Raw genomic sequence first — 23,525 nt, 5'->3', positions numbered from 1 at the left:
GGGTTTCCAAGGCCACCGTCTTTAGGAGAGCAGACTGCACATCTTTCTTCCCCAATGGGACATTTTTACCAAATAAAGTATTAACTTGATAACGTGTCTGAAATAAATTGAAGAAATCTTAATGGCAACATGATCCAAATGTTGGGATCTACTGTGCACGGAAGAAGGGTAAATGCCATCTCCGGCTGGAAAGTGGGCGTTAGCTCCGTGGTTTTCTAGGCACTCGCTACTCATGGAGAGGGAGACTGCTTTTTCTAATTCTATTTTCGTTTGTCATGAATATTAACTACAGTGTATTTCTAGAATAAAAGACTACTACATTTTAGGTGCTATTTAGAACACCTAAAACGCGTTTTGCATTAAGAATAAAATGCTGAAAGAAAAAATGTTATTTAAAGTATCTAGAATGCTGTTGAGGTGCCATGTAGAGCACCTCCACCATTGGCAGTCCCTGGGTGGTGCAAACACTTAACATGCCCGACTGCTCACCACGAGGTTGGAGGATCGAGTCCACCCAGAGGTGCCTCAGAAGAAAGTCTTGGAGATCTACTTCTGAAAAATCAGCCATTGAAAACGCTATGGAGCACAGTTCTACTCTGACACACGTGGGGTCGCCGTGAGTTGTAATCGACTCAGCAGCAGTTGGTTCTTTAGAACATTTACAGCTTCAAGCCAAATCAACTGCAAGCATTCTTTTTTTTCTTTCTTTCGGCTCAGCCAATGTAAAAGCCAGTTTTCACCACGAGCCCCACAGCAATACCCCTCTCGTGTACCACACCCCAGCGTGGCCCTCGACACTCGCGCGTTCATTTGAGAAGATCCTCTTTAATTTAACACCTGAAGCCCCTTGGCTGGGCGCTAAGATGGCTCTGCCTTTGGGTCAGCTCCTCTCCGCAGAGCTCAGGAGGATGGGCAAGCTCTGCCATAATCGTGTGGGTAAAAGCAAGAGGACCAGCCATACCTGGTGTTTGTACAGGGGCCTGTTCGCACGGTCGTCGTAGTTAAACAGAAACATGTTAATGAAGTGGATGAGGATGCTCGGGGCGTCCTGGGACACGTGGACATCAAACTGGCACCATTTGAAAATGATCATGAAAACCAGGTATCCAAACAGGCACAGGATAAAAATCATCTCAGGGATAAATTGCAGAATGATGTTGAGCACTTTTCTGAAGAATCTGCGGGTGGAAAACACACACAAAACAGATCACTAAAACCAAAAAACCAAACCCGTTGTCATCAAGAGATTGACTCATAGCGACCCTATAGGACAGAGTAGAACTGCTCCATGGAGTTTCCAAGAAGCGCCTGGCGGATTTGTACTGCCGACCTTTTGTTTAGCAGCCATAGCTCTTAACCACTACCCCACCAGGGTTTCCCAGATCACTAAAGGAGGCATTGAAAACCAGTTGTTATGAAGTCGACGCCAATTCATGGCAACTCATGAGTGTGTCAGAGTAGAACTGTGCTCCACAGGGTTTTCAATGGCTGATTTTTCTAAAGTAGATTGCCAGGCCTTTCTTCCAAGACACCTCTTGGTGGACTCAAACCTTTCATTTAGCAGCTGAGTGTGTTAGCCGTTTGCTCCACCCAGGGACTCCAAGCGAACATTAAAAAAAATAATAAACCCACTGCTGTCCAGCCAATTTCGACTCATAGCGACCCTACAGGACACAGCAGAGCTACTCCATAGGAGCAGCTGGTGGATTTGAACTACTGACCTTTTGGTAAGCTGCTGAACACTTAACCGCTGTGTCACCAGGGCTCCAAGAACATTAGCAACTAATTATTCTCCCCAAAGCAAAACTGTTCAGTTTTTGAACACTGCATCCACTCCCCTGCAAACAGCAAGCATACATGGAGGGAAAAGAAGAGAAAGGGGAGGGCTTTGCACAAAAGATCCAGAGAGAAGCAGGGTTTAGAAGGGAAAGTCTGAAGCAAAGGTCATGTCCGCAGGGAGATGGGTAATTTGGCCTCACGTGCAGAAGCAGCTCACATGAACACGTCGAAAGGCAAAAGAACAATGGGACTCGAAGGCTTTTCTCCTAAGAGTGCTCCAAGACAGGGGTCTGCTGACTATGGCCCACGGTCTAAATTGAGCACACCACCTGTTTTGTACAGTCTGCAAGCTGAGAATGGATTTTACATTTTTAAGTGGTTGAAAAATAAAGTTTTGTGACATGTGAAAGTTATATGCGGGAAAGGCAGAGAGGAGGACGTGGTGTTTCAGGGACATTGTGCTTCTGTTAAGGGTGACAAAAATTTGGGGAATGTATAAGAGTGATGGTTGGACAACATGCTGAATGTAATTAAGGTCACTAAATTGTACACGTGAAAATTATTAAAATTGCAAAATTTTGTTGCATATATATTTCCCACAATTTTTAAAAATGAAAAAAAAAAAAAGGCTTTTCCTTCTGCTGTGGCAATTGGCACTGTTCCAGGTGGCAGCTGCCCACAGCCTAGGTCCTGAATAAGGGAGACAGGAGCAGAGCCCCAGCGGGCCAATCATGGACATGTCATTGGGGCTGTTTGTTACTGTATAATGACCTAACCCATTCTGACTACTGCATTCCGATTTTACAGAAGAAAACAAGCTTGGGGATGTAGGAGTTAGAACTGGGGCTTGAACTTCTGGCTCCAAACCCTGTACCATTCCTGTGGCACAACGCTGCCCCCATCCACTCATAACCAGCATGGTGGGTGGGATTTCAGCCACCTTGTTCACAAAAGGTGCCACCAAACAGGACATTTGGAGCTGTTTTCAAACATGTATACCTTCAGCACAAGTAAGTTTTAGAACCTCTTCAGTGATGGATCTTGATAGAAGGAAAGGAAGGAGTAGACATGACAACATTAGCAACCAAAGAAGGGAGTCAGAGGGTGCTGCCAGCTGGAAGGAATGACACCAAACGGGAGTCAGAAAAGGAGGGCACCTTGGCCAGAGTTCACCACACTCCCATTTGCCCACCAGTGGATGGGCCTTTCAGGTTGGAAGGACACAACCTGACCCACAAATGTTTCTGGGTTGGGGGGTGTATTCGCCTTTGAGAAGCTCAGCTTAGAGGAAGCAGAGCTGCTATTTCCAGCAAACCTGCGTGTCCTGGCTCAAACCAAGACCCTGGGGAAGCACCCTTTCTGGGAAGACTCTTGCAGGGCCACACAGTGCTCTGTGAGTACTCAGCCTCGGTTTGGCCAAACACACAGAAAGGGACTCATGAAGCTTACATGTGATTGAAGAGGCTGAGAATAACCCCAAAAACCATGTGGACAATTCCCAGGATGACGGACATCTTCATTTTATAGGAGTTCAAGAACGTTAGCTTGTTTGAAGCGAGGTTCCAAACCTGGATGGAAACACAACACGCCCATGAGACCGGAGTTCAGAAATTCTACTGGCATGGAGGCGACAGCTCCGTTTTCGGAGGCAGCCACAGTGCAGACTCCCTTTTTAGCATCAGCCTAGATCAACCTGCTGAGGGGGCTCAGAAAGCCCCAATCAGTGCACTTTATGAATTTTCACCAAAAGGTTCAGTGAACAAACAGCCATTCCTGAAGGAGCAGGGGCCATTCCTATTTGAGGAAAATAGCAAGTTGCTGGAAGAAAACTGGGGTTAAAAATCCTACGTGGTTTTTTTTCCTGTTCTAAATGAAAGGCCATGCTGAAATGGTCCGATCTTATCTTCGTGCCTTGCCATATCTACCTTCCAATCAACCCGAGCATTTCTTTATTTATTCTTAAGATAAAAATTCTACAGGACACATACACACATACTTGTGGTCAGGAACTATGCCCTGCTGGCTGATTCTTTCTTTACAGTGTCCTGAACCACAGTCAACTGGACAACCACTAAGAAGGCTGTTGGGAAAGTGGCGGGTTGGGGAGGGGGAAGGGCTAGCAAGAGCTGCCAAAACACAAGAGGGCTGCTCCACCCTCCCCCTGCTCCTTGACATCTGTTATGGGTAATTAGTTAAGATGAAGTCATAGTGGAGTAGGCTGGGCTCTAATCCAATATGGCTGGTGTTCTTATCAGAGAGACACAGAGACAGATACAGCAGGAAGACAGCCACAGGAAGACAGAGGTGGAGACAGAATTACGCTGCAGGTACAAACCAAGGAACACGTGGGGGCTCCCAGCAGCTGGGAGAGACAAGGAAGGACAGCCCTCCTGGCACCTTGATTTTTTTGGACTTTGGTCCTCCAGAACTGTGACAGAATACAGTTCTATTGTTTAAACCACCCAGCATGTGGTGCTTTGTCATGGCAGCCCTACTGGGCAAATACAGCATCTAAACTGCTCCAGACTTGCCCTCTCCCCCCTGCATTTCCCGTGGCCCACCTGGTTACGAGTACAACTGCCCCATAGGTTTCCTAGGCTGTCATCTTTACAGGAGCAGATCACCAGGCCTTTTCTGGTGAGTTTGACCGCTGACCTTTCAGTCAGCAGTTGAGGACCATCGCACCACCAGGGCACCTTACCAGCACTTTTTTAAAAACTCATTGCCTAGGACTTAACCCCTGTGCCACCAGGGCCCCTACCAGCATTTCAGACCCGGCCAAATCCGATGAACTAAAGGTGTTATAAATGTGAAGAACCAGGCACATACTAAGCTCTTTAACTGTGTCTATCTCATTTAATTCTAAAAAAACCTCTATGAAATAGTTATGATGTGCCCATTTTACTTGCCTACCCTTATCTCAGCGAGATTTACACAACCAGGAAGAAATAATGGCAACTAAAATAAATGCACAGAGCGTTTCCCACGCTTATGCACCGGAACCTGTTCTTGGCGTTTCACATGTAAGAGTCACCCCGTATTCTGAGCAACCCTATGAGATAGGCTGTGATTATGCCCATTTTACAGGTGAGGAAACAGGCACAGAGAAGGTGACTTGCTCAAAATCACATAGCTAGTAAACAGAAAACCTGAGATTAACACAGGCAGTCTGACTTCAGAGCCTGGTCCTTAAAACACTTAAAAAAAAAAAACTTTGTTAGGGTCAATCAAGTATAAAACATTCTTAAAAAAAGAAATAGATTAGGTACAGAAGTTGCACAGATGGGGAAAGATCGATGCCATACGGAAATGGCCCAGGAACCAAGGAAGGCGGGTTGAAGGAGGCAAGGATCTTCCCCTAGCTTCAACAAAGAGAAAGCCTTCCCCTAGAGCCGGTGCCCTGACTCAGATTTTTAGCCTCCTAAACTGTGAGAAAACAAATTCCTGCCCTTTAAAGCCAAAAAAAAAAAAAAGAAGAATATTAATAGAATTTTGTCGACCTTGAGGAATCCCTAGACGCCTTCTACTGTACTTCATATTCTACCTTAACCCTTAAACATTCTATCAACTTGGATGAAGACAGGTAAAGCATCTCATAAAATCTGCGGAGAACAAAAATTTGATAAAGTTTCATAAATCAAAAATATTTCAGAACTTGAAAATAACAGGTCAAAACTAACAAAATGAAATTTTAATGGAAGTCAGTATGAAGTACCACACTAAGGATCAAAAAGAAAACTGGTTGGAAGTTCAGAGTGCGGCAGATCTGGCAAAATGGCGGTCATAGAGGGTTGGAATCTGCTTTTTTGTTAAAGGCAACCTTGTGACAAGGTACTCACATATCTGATGCAGCCTTCAGCAGAATTAAGAGAACTATTGTACCCAGAACAAGAGTGTCACTGGTACCATACTGGATCTGATTACATCTATTCTATTCAACTCTGGATTCTCTAATTAAGGGACACACTCACAAACATCCAAGGAAGGGAGAGTAGAACGTGGAAGGGTCTGGAAACCGTGTCAAGAAGAATAACTGAAGGAATCTAGAAGGAAAACAAGAGCCAACCAAGAAAAGGCTTTCATGAGAACAAGAACTTAGACTAACTCTGAGAATCTTTAGAGGTTAATACCAATGAAAAGAAGTTACCAAGAAGCAGTGTTGGGTTGACTTTTTAGATGAGTCCATATCAATTACTGCCACCCCACAAAAAATGCATTGCTTTTTTAAAGGTATCTGCCAAAGATGTGTGAGTCATATTCCTGCAGTGGGGAGAAGGCTGGGTTTAACGATCTAGTAATCTTTTCTAACACTCTATATTCTACAAGTTTATTTTTCTTTAATATTTACATATAAAGGATAGCTTGTTCAGCCAAGGAGGCCTGATGGCTCAGTGGTTAAAGAGCTATGGCTGCTAACCAAAAGGTCAGCGGTTCAAATCCACCAGCCACTCCTGGGAAACCCTGTGAGGCAGTTCTACTCTGTCCTAAAGCGTTGCTATGAGTCAGAATCAATCTGCAGCGATGGGTTTTGTTCAGCCACACCGAATAAAGGAGCCAGCACAGGTCCTCAGCAGTCAACACATTTAGAGCTTAAAAAATAACATTGGCTTGGACAAGATGTTTGGCAAATCGTTTTTTTCTAAAGATCTCAAATTTAATTTCTCTGGAAAATAGATGTAATAATACCTGTCCGTGGTCTACTTACCGAGAGAGAGGGAAGAACACAAGGAAACCAAACGTAATCAATTTTTGCCTGAACCTGTGTCTATGGTAAATTTCATAGCCCACCCCCCCCCCCCGCCAAAAAAAAGTATAAAATATTCAGAAACCACCTTGAAAAGTCCCAGCTGTAGCGAGGTCCAAATATTTTAGCAGGAGTCATAATTAGATACTGAACTTTAAGTCAACAAACCACACTTCAGAAATTTATATTATGTAAAAAATTAAACATCTCATTTGTACGTAATGTGAATGCTAACATATGCACAGAAGCTGTCTGGGGCAAGCAGAACTGGGCAGACAGTGTTTGCTGATGGACCAGATAAGGACTGTGAGGGAGAGGAGCCCTGGTGCGCAGTGGTTAAAGCACTCGGCTGCTAACTGAAAGGTTGGCAGTTGGAACCCCCAGCCGCTCCTGGGGAGAAAGATGTGGCAGCCTGCTTCTGTAAAGATGTACCGCCTGGGAAGCCCTGTAGGGCAGTTCTGCTCTGTTCTATAGGGTTGTTAGGAGAATCAGCTCCACGGCAGTGGGTTTTTGAGGAAGAGAGAGGGTGGTAGGAGCCATGAGATTTAAAGCAAAGGAAGGTCATCTAGACTGTAAAGCCACCCCTGGGACTCCATCCCCATCCCCCGCCCCCCACTGCTTACTAATCATGAAATTCCTTTGCCCTATAAGATAACAACTTGTATTTGTTTGTTTTTTGTATTTGTGTTTGTTTTGCACTTTGTAACCTACAAACGCATTTTAAGGACATTACCTCGTTCAAGAAAACTTAGAATATGAACGCTCCTGGGTGTGTGACCCCAGCACTCCCCAGCGTGTTTTCTCCGTTTTCAAAATGGGTGACTGAGAGCTTGACATAACTATTGTCATGACAAACCTGTAAGTTTCTCCTTCATCTGCCTGCCTCCTCCTACACATACCTCTGTTAATGACTTTGTTTTGACCAAGTGTTAATGACTTCATTCGTGTTTTAAACTGAGGCAAATAACCTTTTGTTATGTCTGACCACCTGTGGCGTACAACCCCCACAAGAAAGTTGGAGCCCAGGTATTGGATATGCATATCGTTAGCCTAATAAAGCGATGTCTGGCAGGTATCTTTTGTCACTCTCCTGTAAAGAATGACCCCTCTTGAGCATACCTCTGGCCAAGTAACTACAAAGACATTAAGCTCTAACATAAAACTTCTCTTTGAGACTCCGTAGAGACAGCCTGTGTTGCTGCTGGGTCCCCAGGGATGTAGGCATCTCCTGAATAAACTTTCTCACTCTTTCTGACCTGGAGTATGTTTCACTGGCTCAACTGCTCCAGGGCGCGGACCCTACTCAGGTAACAGGTGGCAAGTATAAACAAATCCCGGGTGACACTTTCAGTTTCAGTAAGAGAGGAGAGGTGGGAAGACAGAGGGAGGACCCTGGAAAACTGAGGGGAGAAGATCCACAAGATGGGAGAGGCCAGCAACCCACTTAGAGCCAGAAGAATGAACAGGGCTGTCTTGGAAGAAGTACGGCCTGAATGCTCCTTAGAAGCCAGGATGGACAGGTCATCAGGAGGGACCAGTCCCTGGAGAAGGATGTAGAGGGTCCATGAAAAAGAGGAAGACCCTCAATGAGATGGACTGACACAATGGCTGCAACGATGTGTCAGTCGCTAGAAGTCGGAATCAACTGGATGGCACCGAACACTGAAAATGGTTTACTCCTGAATCCCTGGGTGGTGCAAATGGTTAAGCACTTGGCTGCTAACTGAAAGGCTGGCAGTTCAAATCCACCCAGAGGCACCTAGGAAGAAAGGCCTGGTGGTCTGCTTCCAAAAAATCAGCCATTGAAAACGCTGTGGAGCCCAGTTCTACGCTGACACACATGGGGTCTCCGAGAGTCGGGTTAACTCAGCAGTGTGACCCCAATACCCCCCAGCATATTTTCTCCTTTTTCAAAACGGGCAACTGAAAGCTTAACATAACTAAGGCCATGGTAAATCTGTAAGTTATTCTCCCTCTGCCTGCCTCCACACATACCTCTGTTCATGGCTTTGTTTTGACCAAATGTTAATGACTTTGTTCTTTGTTTTAAACTGATGCAAATAACCTTTTTTTTTTTTTAATAATTTTTATTGTGCTTTAAGTGAAAGTTTACAAATCAAGTCAGTCTGTCACATATAACCTTATATACACCTTACTCCATACTCCCACTTACTCTCCCCATAATGAGTCAGCCCGCTCCCTCCTTCCAGTCTCTCCTTTCGTGACCATTTTGCCAGTTTCTAACCCTCTCAACCCTCCCATCCCCCCTCCAGACAGGAGATGCCAACACAGTCTCAATTGTCCACCCGATACAAGTAGCTCACTCTTCGTCAGCATCTCTCTCCAACCCATTGTCCACTCCCTTCCATGTCTGATGAGTTGTCTTCAGGAATGGTTCCTGTCCTGGGCCAACAGAAGGTTTGGGGACCATGACCGCCAGGATTCCTCTAGTCTCAGTCAGACTATTAAGTCTGGTCTTTTTATGAGAATTTGGGGTCTGCATCCCACTGATCTCCTGCTCCGTCAGGGGTTCTCTGTTGTGCTCCCTGTCAGGGCGGTCATCGGTTGTGGCTGGGCACCATCTAGTTCTTCTGGTCTCAGGATGATGTAAGTCTCTGGTTCATGTGGCCCTTTCTGTCTCTTGGGCTCATAGTTGTCGTGTGACCTTGGTGTTCTTCATTCTCCTTTGATCCAGGTGGGTTGAGACCAATTGATGCATCTTAGATGGCCGCTTCTTAGCTTTTAAGACCCCAGATGCCACTTTTCAAAGTGGGATGCAGAATGTTTTCATAATAGAATTATTTTGCCAATTGACTTAGAAGTCCCCTTAAACCATGGTCCCCAAACCCCGGCCCTTGCTCTGCTGACCTTTGAAGCATTCAGTTTATCCCAGAAACTTCTTTGCTTTTGGTCCAGTCCAGTTGAGCTGACCTTCCGTGTATTAAGTATTGTCCTTCCCTTCACCTAAAGTAGTTCTTATTTGCTAACTAATTAGTAAATAACCCTCTCCCACCCTCTCTCCCTCCCCGCCTCGTAACCACAAAAGTATGTGTTCTTCTCAGTTTATACTATTTCTCAAGATCTTATAATAGTGGTCTTATACAATATTTGTCCTTTTGAATCTGACTAATTTCACTCAGCATAATGCCTTCCAGGTTCCTCCATGTTATGAAATGTTTCACAGATTCATCACTATTCTTTATCGATGGGTAGTATTCCATTGTGTGAATATACCACAACTTTGCAAATAACCTTTTGTTCCCTCCGGACTACCTGTGGCATACAACCCCCACAGGAAATTTGGAGCCCAGGTGTTAGGTATGTGTCTCTTTAGCCTAATAAAGAAATGTCTGGCGGGGGACTACAAAGATACCTGTAACCCTTGTAAGATTCTGTATAAGCTCTAATGTAAAATTGCTCTTTGGGGCTCCATAGAGACAGCCTGTGTTGCTGCCGGGTCCTGGGTGATGTATGCATCTCCTTAATAAACTTTCTCACTCTTTCTGACTTGGAGCGTGTTTCATTGGCTCGACTGCTCCAGGGCACGGACCCTAATCAGGTAACAACAGGAACTGGTCTGTTATTTATTCAACTGTCAACAACTAAAATTGAAGTCGCAGGTTCTCTCTCACAAAGGCAGGGTAGAAGAAACACTTATTGGCAGCATTTGCCAAGTTCATTTCTAGACCTCTCATCTGGAGCACGCGGCCGCCACCTAGTGGTGATGTGCAGAGCTTACCATGAATGGCATGTGTCTGCCCAAACCAAAAACACAAACCCACTGCCATCTAGTCAATTCCAACTCATAGTGACCCAAAAGGACAGAGTAGAACTGCCCCATAGGGTGTCTCATCTTTACAGAAGCAGACTGCCACATCTTTCTCCCACAGAGCAGCTGGTGGGTTCAAACCACCAAGCTTTTGGTTAGCAGCCGAGCACTTAACCACTGCACCACCAGGGCTCTTTTTCGTGTGTCTTCCCCAAACCCCTTTAAGTCTAAAGCTGTGCGGAAAAGCACCTTTGTTTTTCTTGGCTGGAATCCAGGTAAGTAAGGCAGACTTTTAAACATCTCCATTGGATGAAGGAAGTAAGCATAAACCCTCTGATGGGAAGAAACCAGTTAATGAGGTTTTCTAAGGGAAATGCCACGAATACAGTCATGCAAACACAAAGCAAACAATAAATAAAAGCACATATTTTTTTTTAACTTTTATCAGTGTTATGCAGTGAAATAAAGCAAAAATGAAAGCAAATTTATATTTTTCTAAGAAAAAGGGAGATCTGTTAGCCACTACAAGAAAATCCCAACGAAAGGAACTTAATTAGGGTGCTAAATGGCTTATTTAGTATGCATACTTCATGGGCATCCAGGGGCCTTTTAAAGAGGGAACGATTACCCAGCAGGGGTATAGCTGGTAGAGAAGATATTGGTGGTGGAGAATAAGGCAGCTGGCTGGGAACTGTGTGGAAGATGACCCAGGGCTGAGTAGAGGAGAATAAGGCAGCTGGCTGGGAACTGTGTGGAAGATGACCCAGGGCTGAGTAGAGGAGAATAAGGCAGCTGGCTGGGAACTGTGTGGAAAATGACCCAGGGCTGAGTAGAGGGTGTGGGGAAGGTCTTCACTGAGTCCAGCTCTGTACTGCCAAAACTGTGATACATGTTATTATTTCTCAGCATACATATTGCTGATTTGATAGGTTCTGGCACTTTCTCTCTCTCTACAGAGAGATCTCCATACAAGACATTTTTGTTGCTGTTTTTATTCTTATATAAGTTTATTATTACTTAAAGTGGACGACAGGTTTTTAATATATTATTAAATTTATGACAAGCACCCAGAAAGAAAGTCAGAGAAAATGTTCATTTTTTCGTCTGTAAAATGGATCTTAAACCGTGCAAAGAAGTGACTTGCTAAGCTTTATACAGCATCTAGGTGTCTAAACCAGTTAGAACCCAAGATTCCTGACTTGTAGCTTATTCTTCTTCTATTATACCACTCTGACATTCTATAATAGGTGCTCAATAAATCATTGAATGAATGACGAACAAGACATTTTATAATAAATATTTAACCCAAGAAGGCGTTATTACCGGGTCAATCCCAAACGGGTATGGGTTTCCAGAGTACACTCCCGGGACGGCCGGGTCCAGTTGCAGGAGGGTATTTGTTTCCAACACTTGGCTACTGCAGAAGGAGAAAGGACAGAGAGCAATGGTCAGCCGGATGTCAGGGGAGTGGCTACAGTGCTGTCAGCTGTGAGCTCGAGGCCAGCCCAACCCTAACTGCTGGGAGGTGCATCTCATTAACCCCACAAATGAAAGTTCCAAATCTGCCAAATGCCTAGTGTTGTCCTAGGCACCAAGGCCACAGAAGTCACATCCTGTCCCCAAAGATCTCACAGGGGGAGTTTCCAAGAGCCCTCACTGGGATGAGTGATGAAAACGGACAGTCACAATGCATCAGAGAGGAGGTCAAGGGTAGGGAGGAAGGGGGCTCATACAAAGCTACAAGACGCAGCCCAGGGCGGCTACCAACAGGTGAAGGATAAACAGGATGCGGTGTATCCCTAAGTCTTGGTTTCCTGGTGCCGTTGTAACGCAGATACCAAGAGCAGGTGGAACTGCCGGGCCGTATCATAACTTGATGTTCAACTGTTTGAAGACCACAGTGGCTGCACCATTTCCCAATCCCATCAGCAATGGGCGAGGGGGCGAGGGTCCCAATCTCTTTACATCCGTCCCCTTTGCTTTTCAAGTTGGGATCAGTCTGCTCTGAACATCCAAAGAAATGCCCTTGTGGAGAGTCTGAATACTAGGCACCAGGAACCTGTGCAGTTCAGCCTTTCTTAGAGCAAGCCTTTGGCCTGCACTTGGACGGTCTAGGTTCCCAGCGAGAGCAAGACGTGTGTCAAGCGCCCCCTTCTCCATGAAGCCCCGCCTCTATGGCTCCTGCCAGCCCCCCCAGTTTACGCCTGCTTTATCCCTTATTGGCACAACAGTGCCTGGCGCGTGGCATGGGCGTCACCAACCAGCTGCTGTGGAGTCGATGCCAACTCCTAGCGCCCCCGTGTGTGTCAGAGGAGAACTGTGCGCCATAGGGTTTTCAGTGGATCACCAGGCCTTTCTTCCGAGGCGCCTCTGGGTGGACTCGAACCTCCGAACTTTTGATTAGCAGCCGAGTACATTAACTATTTGCACCACCCAGGGGTTCCATGTGCTTCATATTGCATTTTAATTGAGCTCAAGTTTTTAAAAACACTTCCATGTATTACAGTTGCTAGCACAGTTACTGAGCAAGTGGCACCAGGTCTTGCCCTCTATAGACGGAACCTGTGGGTGCACCTCTGAGCAGACCCAGGTGTAGACGCCCCCAGCCCTGAAGACCTTCACAGGAGCCACGTGGACCGCCAGCGAGTGACCCACTCTGTCTGTAAACTTACTTCCATGTGCCGTTTCTGAACATGGGTCGGACGCTCCACGAAGAGCCGAAGATGTTGAAAGACTTGGCGAAGCAGTCGTTGTAGATCAGGCCAGTGTAGATGGAGAAGACGCCCATGAGTAGGATCAGGTAGCGCCCGTAGAAGAAGGTGTTCCAAATCTGGCCTCAAAGAGACAGAGAGGGCGGTCACCAGTGGCCCTGAGTCAGGCCCCAGGGGGACGTCTCCAGCAGAACCACATAGCCGCAGCAAGACTCCTAGGGCCCCATAGAGAGAGCCCCGTGCCCATGGCAGCCATCAAAGCAATCCAGATAGGAAGAGCATGCATGTCATATAAATGAGCCACAGATGGCCTCTGGGCATGGGCTCCAGGTTAATTTCTTCTTAAGCAGAGTGATGCCCCTTAGCTCCGAAAGCCAGCTGGCACCAAATTCAAACTTTTACATATTCGATTGCTTTAAAAACACCCCAAATAAGTAGCTTTTAACCATTTAGAGCCTGCCTGCTTTGCACACCCCACGAAATTGTGCCCAATATCTGCTGGCCTTAGGTAAGATAAACCCTTCAGTCATAAGGACCCCAGTTCACTGCTGTCCTCAGGAGCTCATTGACCCAGAGACTCCCCACCTGCTGCAGAGGACTGCCTAGCCAGGTGAGCCCCACCTCTGCCTGCCCACTCCCCCGGGAGTAACCTTGCCCTCTTCCCTTCCTGGTGGCCTCCTCCACATGCTGCTTGCTTTTGGAGGGGCTTCTGCTGTGTGTAGCAAGAGGGACTGCCCCCTTCATGTAGCTACTTTCAGCACGTCGGCTCCAGTAAATAGCTTGCTGTGCAACATCGCCATCTTTTTTTAATTGTATTTTAGATGAAAGTTTACAGAGCAAACTGTTTTCTCATTAAACAAATAATGCATATATTGTTTTGTAACATTGGTTGCCAACACCACAACATGTCAACACTCTCCCCTTCTGGACCTTGGGTTCCCCATTCCCAGCTTTCCTGTCGCCTCCTGCCTTCTCCTCCCAGCCCCTGGGCCAGTGTATCCATTTAGTCTCGTTTTGTTTTATGGGCTTGTCTAATCTTTGGCTGAAAGGTGAACCTCAGGAGTGACTTCAATACTGAGCTACACGCATGTCTGGGGACCATACTCTTGGGGTTGCAACATTGCCGTCTTGTGATCCTATCTTTTTCCTTGACCAGCCCCGTGATCCCAACCCACGAAGATACATAGCACAAGTTTCCTGAGCTCTTAACAGAGACCCAGAAAAGTCCTAGGCTGGTATGTGGAAACCAAAACACATAAGCCATGTACCGCACAAATGCGAGCTGTTAATAACAGGAGAAAGGTGGATGGGGACAGAAGGAGTATCTGGGAACCCTTGGTGCTTTCTGCACAATTTTCCTATAAACCAAAAACTGCTCTGAAAAATTCACCGATTAGAACATACACACAATCTTCTCTTTAAAAACATCCCTGAAGCAGCTGCTGAGGCCCCGTGAGCTCAGGAAAGGACATGAATGTGGGCAGCTGTTGACTCCAAAGGACAAGACTGAGCTGGTCACAGATGGCTGGTAGGTTTTATGGCCAGTGGTCAAAGCTTTACTCATTTTGTCATTATGCTTGCGGAGCACAGAAAATGCCTTCCTGCAATACCAGAATCCATGTGTATCGACGGTCCTAAGATGGCTGAGTGTAACTTCGAGAGCGCTGATGTTTATTAAGGGAAATCACATCTGTCACAGAAAAACTGCATTGGTCACGATGAACCCACTATGACATCACTGAACTAGCTCAAGTTACTTCCACCCGTGGTAACAGAGGGCCAAAAAAACCCATTGCCGTTGAGTCAATTCTGACTCATAGCGACCCTACGGGACAGAGCAAACTGCCCCACAGGGTTTCCAAGGAGCACCTGGAAGATTCGAACTGCTGACAGTTTGGTTAGCAGCCGTAACACTTAACCACCGTGCCATCAGGGTTTCCAACAAGGGGTAGATACCCTTAAAATGCAGATCACAACTAAAAGCCGGTTTCCGCTTTGTAGGATGTATTAGACAATCGACATACAGGACTCTAACTCATTAACTTGGAAACACTGCAGACTCTTGAGTGTCTCAGCCTTAACCACGTTCTGTGGAGGAGACCTCGTGGAAAGCAGAGAAACGTAAAGCCTGGTGGCAAGGACAAGACACTTAGGATTTCTCAGGGTTTTACAAGAACGCAGGCCAGGGGCTCTGCCATGAGAAAATTATTCCTGATACAGTCGATCCTCATTATTCGCGGATACTCCCTAGGGCTTATGTGTAACCCCAACATCAACACTCACGGCAGTGAGAAGAAAAAGAGCGGGGGAGGGCTTAGTTCTGTTTGGAAAAAAAGGGAAGGGAAACAAACAAACAAACCCGTTGCTGTCCAGTCCATCGCGACTTATAGCGACCCTACAGGACAGAGTAGGACTGCCCCACAGGGTTTCCAACGAGTGGCTGGTAGATTTGGACTGCCCCACAGGGTTTCCAACGAGTGGCTGGTAGATTTGAACCGCCGACCTTTTGGTGAGCAGCCAAGCTCTTCACCACTGCACCGCCAGGGTTCCAAAAAAGGGCAGAGACCCCACCTTTCGTAGAGCATTTACTTTAGAAAACCAGTAACTATCAGTTCTTTCTCTGCCTCCCTGGCATGTATGTAAAATTTACGTTAAATGAGCCTCTTGCCACTTTACAACCCAGGAAGTTTTCTCCAGGGCCTGAAATGTGATCCATCTCTGACGTGCCATCGGTCAAGGAAGACAGCACCCATATCTCTCAGGTTCCTGGGAGGATGGGTGCTTAACTTCAGCTGGCGCTTGGCTCCTAGTTGCAAATCTACCTCTGTCATGAAGATGTGAGAAGTTTATTTTGTCTTTGGATAAACACAATTAGCAAACACAGGTGAATTTAGGATGAACTATGCATGATTTTGTTTGGTATGTGTGACACACGGTTCGGTCAAGTCTTCTTACCTGGGGACTAGTTATCACTTATCTTGAGAACATGTATGAATGGGTTCTGTCTGCTTGGCTATATAAACCCACTGAGTCGATTCCAACTCATAAGACAGAGTAGAACTACCCCATATGGATTCCAAGGCTCTAATCTTTACGGAAGCTGACTGCCACATCTTACTCCTGCAGAGCTGTCAGTGGGTTTGAACTGCTGATCTTTCAGTTAGCAACCAAGCACTTAACCACTGCAACACCAGGGCTCCACTTGGCTATATAAAAGGATAAAAATCCATTTGTCTTCGCAATCTCTACAGCGATTGCCTGTGATGCGTATCACTTTCTTGTTTAATGCTTATTCAATAATAAAACTGTTTTCTTTCTCCTCTAATGTTGTGGAGAGTTTGGGTTAGCAGAAGATTTGGGTTTAAATTACGCCTCCCCAACCACGTACAGACTGGTGAGAAGTCTGAGTCGCCCAATGCAGCACGGCCCCTACTTGAGGTGGAAAAAGGAGACAATCTGCCTTTTTGTTCAGCTCGAAGTCAATAGACAAGCGTATTTTTTGTAATCTAGTTAGTGCTACATTTTTCATATTTTTGTTGGTGATTTCTCTGACTAAAATGGTCCCAAGCATAGTGCTGAAGTGCTGTCTAGTGCTCCGAAGGCTGGGAAGTCTGTGATGGTCATTACGGAGAAAATGCATCTGCTAGGTGAGCTTCGTCCAGGCATGAGTGACGGTGCTGTTGACCGTGAGTTCAGTGCGAGTGAATTGACAGTGTGTATTCAGTAAGATGTCTTTAAACAGAAACACACAAAAAACAGGGTTCTATACTGACCAGTTGATGAAAATGTTGTGACCAGAGGCTCACAGGAGCCTAACTCAGCATTTCCTCTGAGGCGCTGGCTCAGTGTTTGTGAATTCAGTGTTCACGGTAGATTTATAGAACATTACCACAAATAACAGCAACAATCACAAAGAATGAGAATCAGCTTAGTTTAAGCCCCAAAAGTGGGCTACGAATGAATACGCAATATTTGATCCCAATTTTTTAGACTTACTGTTTGTGTATACAGGCAGACCTGGGATACGAATGAGTTCCATTCCTAAGTCTGTCTTTAAGATGAATTTATACCTAAGTCGGTACAGTTAGGTACGGTTTGTATCTAATGTCAGTTAGTCAATTGTTTGTCCTAGTATATAGCATATTAATGTGTCTTTCTATGCTAAAAAACATTAAAGAAACAGACACACTAAAACATCTTTAACATAATAGTGATAATAATAATAATGTTTTGATGAGCATCACAAAGAAGCACCTGTTTGATATGACAAACCATTGTATGTACCTCAAATTTTTAATATAATAGGCTTTACAGTGGTTAATTCATTACTACAGGCTGTACATAAGTCAGACATTCACATTCGTAACCTGGGGGACGGCCTGTATGCAGAAAAAAAAAATTAGAAAGACACACAACAATGTTAACTGTGATGTTCTCTAGGTGTTTAGATCGTTATAAAAAAAACTAAACCCATTGCCATCCAAGTCAAGTCCCACTCATAGCAACCCTGTAGGACAGGGTAGAACTGCCCCATAGGGTTTCCAAGGAGCAGCTGGTGGATTTGAACTGCCAACCTTTTGGTTAGCAGCCATAGCTCTTAACTACTAGGCCACCAGGGTTTCTGAGATTGTTATAGGTTCCAAATGTTTACAATCAACATGTAGTGCCTTTTATAATCAGCAAAAAAAAAAAAAAAACTGCTTTAGAAAAAAAGATAAAGAAAAAGGAACTCATGTCAGAAAAAAAAAAAAAATTTTTTTTTTTTGTTCCATGCACAAAAACAGAAACAAACATCTAAAGGGGCTACCTTCAGCCAAGGGTTTTATGTTGAATTTTGTCCCTTTTTTTCAACATTCTGTCTTTCGCTGACTTTTCATAAAAACCTGGTATTTCCACGGTGAAAACAAAACACATGTTTTTACTACTCAGTTCATAAGTCAAGGAGACAGGGCAAGACACGTGACGGACACCCACCTCATTGTCGGACTTCTGGGAGAGCAGGGCCCTCTCGTTAAGGACCATCCACAGGGCTGCCAGCAGCATCACCACCCCATGCCCGCAGTCCCCGAACATCACAGCGAACAGGAAGGGGAAGGTGATGATGGTATAGGGAGCTGTGGAGGTGAGACGACAGCCTGAGTTCTCCAAGCGTCCACTGGGTTCCCTGACCGAGATCTCTCCCTCACATTCCAGGATCCCATGCTGGGTTCCCTGTGTCCTGACTCTGTCTGCCTTCACCAAGCCCACCCTTGACCCTTGTTTGCTTCCACATACTTTAGCTTATCGGGTGTCAGAGCAGACTGTGCTCCTTAGGGTTTTCAGTGGCTGATTTTTCAGAAACAGATTGTCAGGCCTTTCTTCTGAGGCACCCTTGGGTGGACTTGTACCTCCAGCCCTCCAGTTTAGCAGCTATGCACGTTAACCATGTGCACCATCCAGGCACTCCTAGCTCATAGCAAGTGGGTGTTATTACTCCCTTATGACAGCTGCGGTAACTAACTGATTCTTAGAGAGGTTAAGGTTAAATGACTTGCCCAAGATCAGGAAGTTTGACAGGATTTAAAGCCAGGCTTCTATCTCCAAGGGCTTCCTCTACTCTGTCCACCACCCTCTCCTGTCTGTTTCTGCACCCTCACTTGTGGCGCACAACTCCAGCAGTTACTCCCAGGGACTCCCAGCCCCAGGGCCTCTCCACCGCAGGTCGTGTTTAGGCTGGGACTCAGGCTGGTGAGGAACAGCACCAGGCACTGCTTGGCTAAAGGACATCTGGTCTGGTCCGGGGCCCTGCAGCTTAGCACCACTGAGAGCCGAGCCTTGTGACCCACGTTCTATGTGCTCCCGTCTCTCTCGCACAATAACCACAGCAGCCCTGGGCAGCACAAACAGTTAAACTCGAGGCTACTAACCAAAAGGTGGTGCTTCGAACCCACCCTGAGGTACCTTGGAGGAAAGCCCCGGTGATCTGCTTCCAAAACTCACAGCCTTGGAAACCCTACGGCGCAGTTCTATCGTGCACGCGTGGGACCCCGGGAGTCAAAGTCAACTCGATGGCAACTGTTTGGATTTTTTTGGTTTTGTGAAGACAACTGGAGGTGGCCCTTGGTGGACACGCAAAGGAAACTCCAATGCTGGCTGCCTGGCAAGCCTGCGTCTCAGGGAAAATTGATGAAATCTGGACAATGAACTAACTTTCCAACAATCAGTATTTACAGAAGATTTTGCGTGGCATTAAGAAATCAAGCAAGGTTTTAGGAAAGTCCAGTTTTCACCAGTTCACCTCCTTGGTCACCTCGGGGGAGATCTCACCCGGCTTCCACTTCCCAGCTGCCCATCTGTGCGACAGACGTGTAGGATCCTGCTACCTGGGTTTATCTCCCGGTAATTGCCGACGCCATAGGCATCCACGATGTTCTGGAAGCCAGCTGTGAACTTATTGGTCCTGTTGAATGTGGGAGGAGCGGTTTTAGATGGCACTGTTGTCAGGATTGGGGCCATGGCCGAGCCGCTTTGTTCCTGCAGGGAGAGAAAGGGGCAAAATTTACTGTGAGAGGAGAGCCCAGGGCTCCTACCACCCCCACTGAGGGAACATGGGACAACCCTGGCCCTCTCTGGGACTTGTGATCTGTAAGTGGGTACTGTCCATATTAGTTACCCAGTGCTGCTGTAACAGAAATACCACACGTGAGTAGCTTAAACAGAAATTTATTTTCTGATGGTTCAGGAGGCTAGAAGTCCAAACTCAGGGTACTGGTTCTCAGGGAGGGTGCTCTCCCTCTCGGCTCTGGGGGAAGATCCTTGTCTTTTTCAGCTTCTGTACTGCCAGCGTTCCTCAGTTCCTTGGTGACCCTCCCTTGGCATCCACCTCCCCCCGAACCCCTTGGTGCTTCTTCTGAGTCGAATCTGCTCTTTTTATAACTCAGAAGGGGTTAGGTTTATGGCACACCCTACACTGACATGTCCTCCTTAACGTAATGAAGAAAACCCTATTTCCAAACAGTATCACATCTACAAAGGAGCCCTGGTGGCGCAGTGGTTAAAGCGATCCACTGTCAACCAAAAGGTCAGTGGTTCTCGGGAGATAGATGTGGCAGTCTGCTTCTGTAGAGATTTAAAGCCATGGAAACCCTATGGGGTAGCTATGAATTGGAATCAGCTTGATGGCAAATGGGTTTTACAGCCACAGGTACAGGGGTTAGGATTCTAACACGTATTTGGGGGGACACAATTCCATTCATAGCACCTGCCTACTTCTTATCTAACTTACCTTGCAGAAGGCTGTAAGGCAGTTCCTCCTTGTCTCCGGCCCCTCTCCTGTGAGTGTGTTTGTCACACCCCAGTCCCCAGCCACCTGCTTTTCACTTTCTCTCCATGTCCCCATCAAGAGCTCAGCCACGGTCCACTTTTTTTTTTAATTTAATAATTTTTTTTAATTGTGCTTTAGGTGAAAGTTTACAGCTCAAGTTAATTTCTCATACAAAAATTTATACACATGTTATTATGTGACCCTAGTTGCAGTCCCTATAATGTGACAGCACTCTCCCCCTTTCAACCCCGGGTTTCCCATGTCCATTTAGCCAGCTCCTACCCCTTTCTGCCTTCTCATCCCACCTCCAGACAGGAGCTACCCATTTAGTCTCGTGTATCTACTTGAACTAAGAAGCGCACTCTTCACGAGTATCATTTTATATTTTATAGTCCAGTCTAATCTTTGTCTGAAAAGTTGGCTCGGGAGTAGTTTTAGTTCTGGGTTAACAGAGTGTCCAGCAGCCATGGCTTTGAGGGTTCCTCCGATCTCAGTCAGACCATTAAGCCTGGTCTTTCTACATGAATTTGAGTTCTGTACCACACTTTCCTCCTGCTCCATCGGGGACTCTCTGTTCTGTTTCCTGTCAGGATGGTCATTGGTGGTAGCTGGGCACCATTTAGTTCTTCTGGTCTCAGGCTGATGGAGTCTCTGGTTTATGTGGCCCTTTTGTCTGTTGGGCTAGTATTTTCCTTGTATCTTTGGTGTTCTTCATTTTCCTTTTCTCCAGGTGAGTTGGGACCAGTTAAGGCATCTCGGATGGCTGCTTGCAAGCTTTTAAGAACCCAGATGCAACACACCAAAGTGGGATGCAGAACATGTCTTAGTAAACTTTGTTATGCCAATTGACTTTGATGTCCCCTGAAACTGTGGTCCCCAGACCCTCACCCCTGCTACTCTGTCCCTCAAAGTGTTTGGTTGGGTTCAGGAAACTTTAGAATTTGGTCTAGTCCAGTTGTACCGACTTCCCCTGTATTGTGTATTGTATTTGCCTTACCTAAGATCGTTCTTGTCTACTACCTAATTAGTGAATTTCCCTCTCCCTCCCTCCCCACCCTCATAACCATCAAAGAATGTTTTCTTCCGTGTTTAAACATTTTCTTGAGTTCTTATGATACTAATCTCCTACAATATTTGTCCCTTTGTGACTGACTAATTTCACTCAGTATAATGCCTTCCAGATTCATCCATGTGGAGGTGTTTCATGGATTCATTGTTGTTCTTTCTCGTGTGTAGTATTTCGTTCCTTACCCCTGCCCGCCCCTTTTTGTGCTTCTTCTGTGTCTAATCTGCTCTTTTTATAACTCAGAAGTGATTAGGTTTATGGCACACCCTACACTCAGGTGTCCTCAGAATGTAGAAGCATGAAGAAGAACGGCGTATAAAGTACATAGCGCAAAGAAGAATGGGGCTTCAGGATTGGAGGAAGATGCATTAACCACCTGCGTTATACAGATGATGCAACCTGGCTTGCTGAAAGTGAAGAGGACTTGAAGCACTTACTGATGAAGATCAGAGACCACACCCTTCAGTATGGATTGCACTCAATGTAAAGAAAACAAAATCCTCACAACTGGACCAATGAACAACATCGTGACAAACAGAGGAAAGATTGAGGTTATCAAAGATTTCATTTTACTCGGATCCACAATCAACACCCATGGAAGCAGCAGTCAAGAAATCAAAAGATGCATTGCATTGGGCAAATTGGCTGCAAGAGATCTCTTTAAAGCGTTAAAAAAAAAAAAAAGATGTCACCTAGAGAACTATGATGCGCCTGACTCAAGCCATTGTGTTTTGAATCACTTCATATGCATGCGAAAGCTGGACGATGAATAGGCAAGACCAAAGAAGAATTGATGCCTTTAAATTTTAGTGTTGGTGAAGAATATTGAATGTACCATGGACTGCTAAAAGAACAAACAAATCTGTCTTGGAAGAAGTACAACCAGAATGCTCCTTAGAAGCAAGGACGGTGAGACTGTATCTCACATACTTTGGACATGTTGTCAGAAGGGATCAGTCCCTGGAGAAGGACATCATACTTGGTAAAGTAGAGGTCAGTGAAAAAGAGGAAGACCCTCAATGAGATGGATTGACACAGTGGCTGCAACAATGGGCTCAAGCGTAGCAACAATTGTAAGGATGGCTCAGGACCGGGCAGTGTTTCATTGTGTTGTGCACCAGGACTCAACAGCACCTAACAACAATAACAACAGTACTCCATTTTGTGTATATACCATAATTTGTTTATTCATTCATCTGTCGATGGGCACCTTGGTTGCCTCCATCTTTTTGCTATTGTGAACAGTGCTACAATGAACATTGGTGTGCATATATCTATTCATGTGAGGGCTGTTATTTCTCCAGGATATAGTCCAAGGAGTGGGATCTGGATTGTATGGTACTTCTATTTCTAGCTTTTTAAGGAAGCACCAAATCGATTTCCAAAGTGGTTGTACCATTTTATATTCCCACCATTGGTATATAAGTGTTTCAGTCTCTCTATAATCTTGCCAACATTTATTATTTTGTGTTTTTCAGATTAATGCTAGCCTTTTGGGGTGAGGTGGTATCTCATTGTAGTTTTGATTTACATTTCTTTAATGGCTAATGATTGTGAGCATTTCCTCATGTATCTGTTAGCTGCCCGAATGTCTCTGGTGAACTGCCTGTTCATATTCTTTGCCCATTTTTTAATTGGGTTATTTGTCTTTTTGTTCTTGAGATGTTGCAGTATCTTGAAGATTTAGAGATTAGACCTTGATACAATATGTAGTAGCCAAAATTTTTTTCCCAGTCTATAGGTTGTCTTTTTACTCTTTTGGTGAACTCTTTGGATGAGCATAGGTGTTTAAACTTTAGTAGCTCCCAGTTACCTAGTTTCTGTTCTGGTGTTTGTGCATTGTTAGTTATGTTTTGTATTCTGTTTATGCCATTTATCAAGGCTTCTAGCTTTGTCCCTATTTTTTCATCTATGATCTTTATCATTTTAGGTTTTATATTTAAGTCTTTGATCCATTTTGAGTTAGTTTTTGTGCATGGTGTGAGGTATGGGTCTTGTTTCACTTTTTTGCAGATGGATATCCAGTTAAGTCAGCACCATTTGTTAAAGAGGCTGTCTTTTCCCCATTTAAGGGACATTGTGACTTTGTCAAGTATCAGCTGCTCATAGGTGGTTGAATTTGCGTCTGGATTCTCAATTCTGTTCCATTGGTC

At 45.3% G+C, this 23,525-nt stretch overlaps 1 protein-coding gene across 1 annotated transcript in view; it reads right to left on the bottom strand.

Annotated features, from left to right (window-relative positions):
• ATP6V0A4 (ATPase H+ transporting V0 subunit a4) overlaps positions 1–23,525 on the bottom strand; it is a 64,522-nt gene that overhangs the window by 11,065 nt on the left and 29,932 nt on the right. Inside the window, exons 10-15 of the mRNA XM_003420217.3 lie at positions 19,366–19,516; positions 17,978–18,117; positions 12,965–13,122; positions 11,616–11,709; positions 3,229–3,347; positions 962–1,178 (exon numbers count right to left, since the gene is read on the bottom strand). Coding sequence (XP_003420265.1) covers positions 962–1,178; positions 3,229–3,347; positions 11,616–11,709; positions 12,965–13,122; positions 17,978–18,117; positions 19,366–19,516 — 879 coding nt within the window. The remainder of the gene's footprint in view (positions 1–961; positions 1,179–3,228; positions 3,348–11,615; positions 11,710–12,964; positions 13,123–17,977; positions 18,118–19,365; positions 19,517–23,525) is intronic.

Source organism: Loxodonta africana, chromosome 8 (genome assembly GCF_030014295.1).
Source record: "Loxodonta africana isolate mLoxAfr1 chromosome 8, mLoxAfr1.hap2, whole genome shotgun sequence".
In the NCBI taxonomy this organism is placed as follows: domain Eukaryota; kingdom Metazoa; phylum Chordata; class Mammalia; order Proboscidea; family Elephantidae; genus Loxodonta; species Loxodonta africana.
This window is presented reverse-complemented; position numbering and strand designations above follow the sequence as displayed.